Here is an 8,708-nt window from a genome sequence, read left to right on the forward strand (position 1 = left end):
AGTGGATACAAAAAGCTTCTGTAGCCAAGCCAGCTCATGTCAAGAGCCCTGAGTAATTACTGATGTCATACATAAGAGTGGTATTTGTTAAATACACAAGAGCCATTGTGCACTAACTTCCCACACAGGACCTCTCTCCCCAAAGAGTTGCACCATGAAACTTATTAGTAGAACTTGTTCTGAAGAATCACTTCCTTTTAGTATATTAAAAGGAGGATATTATTGTATTATTGTGACTCTTAAAGGTACATCATCCTCAGATTCTTCTTCAAAGACCATTAAGTTGCTAAAAGGAAAGAAGGGAGGAAGGAAAAAAAAAAGGAAGAGGGAAAAGCAAAATCACCTTCAAGAAGCAATAACATAGATCAACCCTTATATAGACTGTTGAGGAACACTTCTCTTAGTTTTCTTTGCTCCTTATTTTCTTTTTATTTCTTTTCATTTTTCTTTCTCAGATAAAACAGGAGAGGGAGCAAGAAGAGGGGAGGAGAAAGATGGGAGGGTGGGTATGGTGGGAAAATTATCATGTACACAATGTATTTATGAGATACAAACAAAAATAAATAAAAATAACAATTAATAATAATGTATATATAGAGAGAGACTTCCATGGAGAAAATCATGCCTTACATGAAGAAAATGCCCTGGGCTTGGGGACCACGTATTTGTACCTTTTCTTCCCCTGGATGAACTCAATAGATACTTCATAAAGACTAAAAAGAGATTTATTCACAGAACAAATACATATTTCAGTAGAATCTGGCTGTTCTTCCATTCCCTTTTAAAGTAGGATGAGCTTGTGGAAGATTCAAGAAAGATTTGCTGAGATCTCAATTGAGGTTGTATTGAATTGATAAATCAGTTTGAGGAAAGCACTTTTAGAAAATATCAGTTCAATTCATGCTATCATCTAGAGAGAATCTGGACCTGGTTTTGTCTTGTACATATTAGTACCTCTCATACTGCAAGTGAGTGCAACCAACCAATAAACCTAGCTCCGAGAACGAAGATGAGAACTCAATGAAGGCCCTCTCCCCTTCTTGCAGGCATAAAGTCTTGGCTTGGTTGTGGAATTCAAAATAAAGGAAAACAAATAGGACTTTGGAACCAGGCCAAAGGAAAAAGGACAAAGCCCCAAACAAACACAGCAAACAACCCACAAACCCACATGTGTCTACAGCAGGATCCTCAAGTCCTGTGTGTTGTTCTCAGGGCTTACTGTTTCTTCTGCTCACTTTAATCCAAGGCTGAACAACAGGATTTACCTTCCTGTAGAACAGAGGCATTGAATCCCCCTCTTCACCCCCTCTCTCCATTACTCATCCTCCATTTTGTTCAGTGTGTACAACCACATTCCATGAAGTTATACAGAGAGAGGCTGAGGCAGGTTGTCTGGAGAAAGACAATTGTTAGAGTTTTTCTAGCATCTGAAGAGGGTGAACAGGAGAGGGATGGAGTGAAAGTGCACACACTGGTCAAGTAACTGGGATCTCTTCACAGTGAGGGGTCCTGTAATGACCACTCACTGTGGGATGAGGGCTGGTTTTCCATCGTTCTACATTACCTATACTCACCTGGTCAGGCTGCTGGACATCCAGAGTGCTTCCATTGTGAGATGTACCAGAACTGGCCCAGCAGGAGGGAGAATATCCCTTGAGAGGAGATTCATGAATCATGAGGTCACTGGATTTGCAGGGTGGAATACAGGGGACTAATAAGTAGGGCTGTCAGGAGGACTCAGGGAGAAGTCAGAGGGGGAACTGGAAACGGGAGGCAAATTCACAGGGAGGAAAAGGGGGGGTTTGGTAGGAACAGAAGAGCTGATCATGAATTGAAATGAGGCCAAGTCATTGGGGGAGTTACTATCAAGAGTGGGGTGAAATGTGGAGCAGAAATCTGAGAGACATTCACTGCACGTGGGTGTGATCTCCTCTATGCTGGAATTCTCAGAAGACTCATCAGATAGGAGGACTGGAGAATAATCATGAAATATACCAGAAGGAGGGAGAGACTTGGATGGAGGATTCGAGGGAGGGTGAGGCTGGCATGGAGGGCCAGGAGAGAGAGGGAAATTTGCAGGAGAGGGATGCCAGGATGCACTGACAGCAGGAGTTTGAAGATGGCGTGAAGGGTGACAAGGAGTGGAAGACTGATGTAGTGAAGGAAAACAAGCCTGAAGTGGGTATGAAGAGTCAGGAGCATGAGGCCAAGGTGAAAGAAAGGGAGAAAGAGGCTTGCGTGGAAGCCGAGCACAGGGTTGGGGCCGGGGTTTAGGAATACAGGAATGGTGAGGTCGGTAGGTGAGATGAGCAGGAGGATGTGGAGGGGATGCAGGAAGAGGAGGATAAGCCCGGATTAGAGGGACAGGAGGGTGAGTCTGGGGCTGAGGGTCAGAAGGAGGGTGAGGCCGAGTTGAAGAGTGAGGAGGATGAGCGTGGCTTAGAACATCCGGCTGAAGCTGGGCTGCAAGATGAGCAGGGTGAAGCCGGGTTGTAGGAGGAGGAGCAGGGTGAGGCTGGGCTGGACGATGAGCAGAGTGAAGCTGCGCTTTAGGATGAGAAGGGGCTTGAGGCTGGGTTGGAGGAGGAGAAAAGTGACGAGGGGGATGAGGATGGGGTGGAGGAGGAGAGAGAGAGTGTGGCTGGGGTCGAGTCTGAGGAGGGAGAGGCTCAAGTGGAGGACAAGAAGGAGTGTGGGGCAGGGGTGTAGGATGAGGAGAGTGAAGCTGGGATGTGGGACAAGGAGGAAGGTGAGCCAGGGGTGGAGGACGAGAAGGAAGGTGAATCTGGTGTGGAGAATGAGAAGGAGGGTGAGGGCTGGGTGGAAGAGAAAGGTGAGGGCTGGATGGAGAATGAGAAACGGGGGACTGGCTTAGAGGAAGAGGACGGTGATGCCGGTGTGGGAGGCCAGGACGGCGAGGCCAGGGTGGGAGACCAGAAGGAGGGTGAGGCTCGTGTGGAAGAACAGGAGGGTTAAGGTAGAGTGAATGACAAGGGAAGGGAAGCCGGGGTAGAGAATCTGAAGGTTTGGCAAGCTGGAGCGAAGGACCGGAAGGAGGGTGAGGATGGGGTGGAGGACCAGAAGCACTGGGAGGCCCAGCAGGAGGACAAGGAGGGGGCAGCTGGGATGTAGGACCAGGAGTTTGAGGGTGGTGTGAAGGGACAGAAAGAGGGTGGAGCTGGCATGACTGACCAGGATGGTGGGGCTGACATGGAGGGCCGGGAGGAGGGTGAGGCTGGTGTGGAGGATCTGAGGGGTGAGGCTGATTTGGAGGAATAGCCAAAGGAGTAGCCTGCAGATGAATCCCAAAAATTTTAGGTAGCCTTTCTGACATTTCTGGAAGATGCTTCTAGCTGCTGCTCTTCTCAGAGTGGAAACAGGAGCAACTGGAACATAGCCAGGCCTATCACAGCTTTTATGTCACAAACCATCCTATGACATAATGCTCATTATGACACATATGTGCCCCTCCCCTCTGACCTGTGGGTAGGCTCTACCCACCAGGGAAGGGGCTCCATGGTACAGCTTGAAGAGCAATCCTGGGAAAGAGGACAGAGAAGAAAGGAGTCTGTAATAATAGCCCCTGTTCTTGGCTTAACGTGTCATTTTGCCAAGGAGTGACCAAAGGTCATGGATATGGTTAGAATGCTGGGGCCAATCAGAGAGGATCTGTTGCAGGAATTGGAAATGTAAGCACTTAATACTCCAGTCTACTTACTACACTTCCCAAATCGATTACCCATAATTTACATATGTGCATGAATACCAGGTGTTCAGAGATGCTGTGTCCCTTTCACCGGTATCAAAGACTGAAGAGACTAGGGAGTTTTCTCCTAGGAAGCTGTGAATGACAAAGTTATAGGATGAGAACTTGGGCCAAGAAAGGGGCGCACATAGGAGGGAGCACAAAATGACGCAGGGCACTGATATGCATGATCCTTTTGCTGCTCCTCTGCGGTATCTTGTATGTGGTGCTTCAAAGCAGAACTTTACTTTTTCGGTTTAGCTCTCAGTCCCTGTGCCCACTGACTTTGTTTCCTTCCACCTAGAGCCATTTTCCTAGGGAAAAAGCTGGTAGGATGTCCTCCCTGAGTGCCTCGTGACTCCCAAGTCCAATACCAGAGTTGCCTAACTCTGGTTCACTCCCCAAATGAGTGCAAAAGCCGAAGCCAGGAGCCAGGAGCTTCTTCCAGGTCTCTCACATGCAGGACGGGTTCCAAGCACTTGGGCCATCTTCTGCTGTTTTCCCAGGAAGATAGATCGAAAGTGGAGCAGTCAGAACCCATGTGGGATGCTATTGTCACAGCCAGCAGCTTTACATGCTACGTCACAACACCAGCCCCTGTAAACTACATCTTAGAGTAGTTTATATGTTATAACTTGCAACTGAGAAATGTATAACTGAAAAAAATAATTCCACTTGTTTCCTTGCTTCTCATTTAAAGAGACTCTATAAATACCAGTTGTAGAGGGAACTACTTACTACACTCACAAGTAAGATTAAGTAGCTTGGGGAATGTAATCACACTTCTGTAGACTTTGCTTATCTTTGAGAAGATATATTTTAATGATTATGACTTTAAAATAAAATTGCCTGCATCTTATTTCACCTAAAGCCCAGAAAATACTAACAAAATGTGTGTCCATCACATTTGGCAGCTCTCTAATGATGTTCACGATATCTTTTTTATTATTATTTGACAGATAGAGTTCGTGAGAGAGAGACAGAGAGAAAGGTCTTACTTCCATGTGACGATTTTAACACAACATGGATTTTCATAAGGATGATATGCTAAGAATGAACTGAAGTGACATGTGTGACCTCACCTAGTATCACACATTTCGTGAATGACTTGGAATAGGTATTTGTATGGCTGGTTCATTGTAATTCCCATGTTTAACCTATAGTTGTCATCATTATTTCCAAAATTTGTAGGACAGCCACAATACCAGGTTCTGATCGGTTATATTCCATTAGCTATTCAGACTTGTAAAGACTCATGTTCCAATTTGGAATTCAAAAAGTACAGCAGTCATTTCTATGGGTTGTTTCTCCTATTTTCAAGGGAAATATATTTATTCTCAGCCTCCAAGACTGATGTATTCTGTAGCAATATAATCTCACTCCTCTGTTACTGCCATTATCACAAAACATAGAGGTTAATACCACAGACTGTGGGTTCAGAAAGCTCCTTCTAATGCTTCCCAATAGAGTGGCAACTGGTAATTAATATAATTTTTTAAAAATTTATTTATTTATTTGAAAGTCAGAGTTACACAGAGAGAGAAGGAGAGGCAGAGAGGGAGGTCTTCAATCTCCAGGTTCGCTCCCACATTGGCCGCAAAGGCCAGAACTGTGCTGATCCGAAGCTAGGAGCCAGGAGCTTCTTCTGGGTCTCCCATGTGGTTGCAGGTGTGCAAGCTCTTGGACCATCTTCTACTGCTTTCCCAGGCCATGGCAGAGAGCTGGATTGGAAGTAGAGCAGCCGGGACTGGAACCGGCGGCCATATGGGATGGCAGCACCTGAGGAGGCAACTTTACCTGCTACGCCCCAGAGCTGGCCCCATTTATGTAATATTTTTAAGACTGAATACAACCACTTCTAAAATGGTAATAATATTACCTGCCCCATAAATTGTTTGTGAACTAAATTATAATTGGTGCTTTTCAGGTAGTATGCACTCATTACATGTTGCTATCATTGCTATTATTTTAATATACAAACAAATTAACATTACTGGAGGTCCCATTGTCTTACAGATGTGCTTCAAACATTATTGATATATTCTGAGTTATTGACTTCCTTCTGTGTAAGAAACCAGTCCCTGGAGTAAGGACAATCTATTCAATAAATGGTGCTGGGAAAAAAGGACAATCTATTCAATAAATGGTGCTGGGAAAATTGGATTTCCACGTGCAGAAGCATGAAGCAAGACCCCTACCTTTCACCTTACACAAAAATCCACTCAACATGGATTAAAGACATAAATCTATGACCCGACACCATCAAATTATTAGAGAATATTGGAGAAACCCTGCAAGATACAGGTACCGGCAAAGACTTCTTGGAAAAGACCCCAGAAGCACAGGCAGTCAAAGCCAAAATCAACTATTGGGATTGCATCAAATTGAAAAGTTTCTGTATTGCAAAAGAAACAGTCAGGAAAGTGAAGCGGCAACTGACAGAATGGGAAAAAATATTTGCAGAATCTACAAAGAGATCAAGACACTCCACAGCATCAAAACAAACAACCCACTTAAGAGATGGGCCAAAGACCTCAGTGGACATTTTTCAAAAAAGGAAATCCAAATGGCCAACAGACACATGAAAAAATGTTCAAGATCACTAGCAATCAGGGAAATGCAAATCAAAACCACAATGAGGTTTTACCTCACCCCAGTTAGAATGGCTCACATTTAGAAATCTACCAACTACAGATGCTGGCAAGGATGTAGGGAAAAACGGACACTGTTGGTGGGAATGCAAACTGGTAAAGCCACTATGGAAGTCTGTCTGGAGATTCCTCAGAAACGTGAATATAACCCTACCATACAACCTAGCCATCCCACTCCTTGGAATTTACCCAAAAGAAATTAAATTGGCAAACAAAAAAGCAGCTGTTTATTGCAGCTAAATTCACAATAGCTAAGGCCTGGAATCAATCCAAATGCCCATCAACAGTAAACTGGATAAAGAAATTATGGGACATGTACTCTATAGAATACTATACAGGCTGGCACCGCGGCTCACTAGGCTAATCCTCTGCCTTGCGGTGCCAGCACACCGGGTTCTAGTCCCGGTCAGGGCACCGGATTCTGTCCTGGTTGCCCCTCTTTCAGGCCAGCTCTCTGCTGTGGCCCGGGAGTGCGGTGGAGGATGGCCCAAGTATTTGGGGCCTGTACCCCATGGGAGACCAGGAGAAGCACCTGGCTCCTGCCATCGGATCAGCGTGGTGCTCCGGCCGCAGCGCGCCGGCTGCGGTGGCCATTGGAGGGTGAACCAAAGGCAAAAGGAAGACCTTTATCTCTGTCTCTCTCTCTCACTGTCCACTGTGCCTGTTAAAAAAAAAAAAAAAGAATACTATACAGCAGTCAAAAACAATGAAATCCGGTCATTTGCAACAAAATGGAGGAATCTGGAAAACATCATGCTGAGTGAAATAAGGGACACTATGGGAAACAGTGACTTGATCAGCCTTGTCCTGACTGTTGATGTACAATTTAACACTTCATCCCTTTTAGTATTTTTTTTTTTGTTCTAGTACTATTGGTTGAACTCTCTAATTAACACACAATTATTCTTAGATGTTGAAATTCGCCTTTTGACCAAGATGGCGCCGAAGGCAAAGAAGGAAGCTCCTGCCCCTCCTAAAGTCGAAGCCAAAGCAAAGGCCTTGAAGGCCAAGAAGGCAGTGCTGAAAGGCGTCCACAGCCACAAGAAGAAGAAGATCCGCACGTCCCCCACTTTCCGGTGGCCCAAGACACCACGCCTCCGATGGCAGCCAAAATACCCTCAGAAGAGCACCCCCAGGAGAAACAAGCTTGACCACTATGCCATCATCAAGTTCCCCCTGACCACGGAGTCGGCCATGAAGAAGATAGAAGACAACACCACACTGGTGTGCATTGTGGATGTCAAGGCCAAATAGCACCAGATCAAACAAGCTGTGAAGAAACTCTATGACATTGATGTGGCCAAAGTCAACACCCTGATCAGACCTGACGGAGAGAAGAAGGCGTATGTGCGGCTGGCTACTGACTATGATGCTCTGGATGTTGCCAACAAAATTGGGATCATCTGAACGGAGTCCAGCTGGCTAATTCTAAATATATGTTTTTTTTTTTCACCATAAAAAAAAAGATGTTGAAATTCAACTGAAAAGTGATTCCTGTTAAATATGAGTGGGAATAAGAGAGGGAGGAGATGTACAATTTGGGACATGCTCAATTGGACTTGCCCCAAATGGTGGAGTTAGAAATGTGCCAGGGATTCCAATATAATCCCATCAAGATTGCATGTACCATCCAGTGCCACGGCTCAGTAGGCTAATCCTCCGCCTTGCGGTGCCAGCACACCGGGTTCTAGTCCCGGTCGGGGCGCCGGATTCTTTCCTGGTTGCCCCTCTTCCAGGCCAGCTCTCTGCTGTGGCCTGGGAGTGCAGGGGAGGATGGCCTAAGTGCTTGGGCCCTGCACCCCATGGGAGACCAGGAGAAGCACCTGGCTCCTGCCTTTGGATTGGCGTGGTGTGCCAGCTGCAGCACGCCGGCCGCAGCGGCCATTGGAGGGTGAACCAACGGCAAAGGAAGACCTTTCTCTCTGTCTCTCTCTCACTGTCCACTCTGCTGTCAAAAAAAACAAAACAAAACAAAACAAAACAAAAAAAAACCTAGAAAAAAAAAAAGATTGCCTAGGGAGATTTCTGACGCCATAAACAAGAGTGTCGAATTCTTAAGTCAACAATGGGAATCACTGTGTACTTACTCCTCATGTAGGATCCCTGTCCTTAATGTGTTGTTCAATGTGAATTAATGCTATAACTAGTACTGAAACAGTATTTTACACTTTATGTTCTGTGTGGGTGCAAACTGATGAAATCTTTACTTAATATATACTAAATCAATCTTCTGTATATAAAGATAATTGAAAATGAATCTTGATGTGAATGGAATGGGAGAGGGAGTGGGAGATGGGAGGGGTGCTGGTGGG

General features: G+C 45.4%; 2 protein-coding genes across 24 annotated transcripts in view; one reads left to right on the forward strand and one right to left on the reverse strand.

Moving 5' to 3' along the window:
* The window catches only part of LOC103352177 (uncharacterized), a 75,541-nt gene extending 72,145 nt beyond the window's left edge, over positions 1–3,396 (reverse strand). For 13 of the 23 annotated variants that reach the window (XR_007914019.2, XR_007914012.2, XR_007914016.2 and 10 more), the window contains exon 1: positions 1,575–3,396. Coding sequence is in view for 3 of the 23 variants with exons in the window: in XM_070055939.1 (XP_069912040.1) it covers positions 1,575–1,652; positions 3,193–3,212 (98 nt within the window). In the remaining 20 variants the exon portion in view is untranslated. The remainder of the gene's footprint in view (positions 1–1,574) is intronic. The other 10 variants (XR_011381666.1, XR_011381665.1, XR_011381664.1 and 7 more) reach the window with 2 other exon arrangements.
* A 76-nt stretch (positions 3,397–3,472) lies between these two features.
* LOC127487292 (large ribosomal subunit protein uL23-like) lies at positions 3,473–8,033 on the forward strand. The gene is made up of 2 exons (XM_051832480.2): positions 3,473–3,689; positions 7,307–8,033. The coding sequence occupies exon 2, from the start codon at positions 7,333–7,335 to the stop codon at positions 7,648–7,650; it is 318 nt and encodes a 105-aa protein (XP_051688440.2). The 5' UTR covers positions 3,473–3,689; positions 7,307–7,332; the 3' UTR covers positions 7,651–8,033.
* The last annotated feature ends 675 nt before the right edge of the window (positions 8,034–8,708 follow it).

The sequence above is a fragment of the Oryctolagus cuniculus genome, chromosome 13 (genome assembly GCF_964237555.1).
Source record: "Oryctolagus cuniculus chromosome 13, mOryCun1.1, whole genome shotgun sequence".
Lineage (NCBI taxonomy): Eukaryota > Metazoa > Chordata > Mammalia > Lagomorpha > Leporidae > Oryctolagus > Oryctolagus cuniculus.

Coding starts and splice junctions, on each gene's coding strand:
- LOC127487292 (XM_051832480.2), top strand. CDS start 7,333: ATGGCGCCGAAGGCAAAGAAGGAAGCTCCTGCCCCTCCTAAAGTCGAA.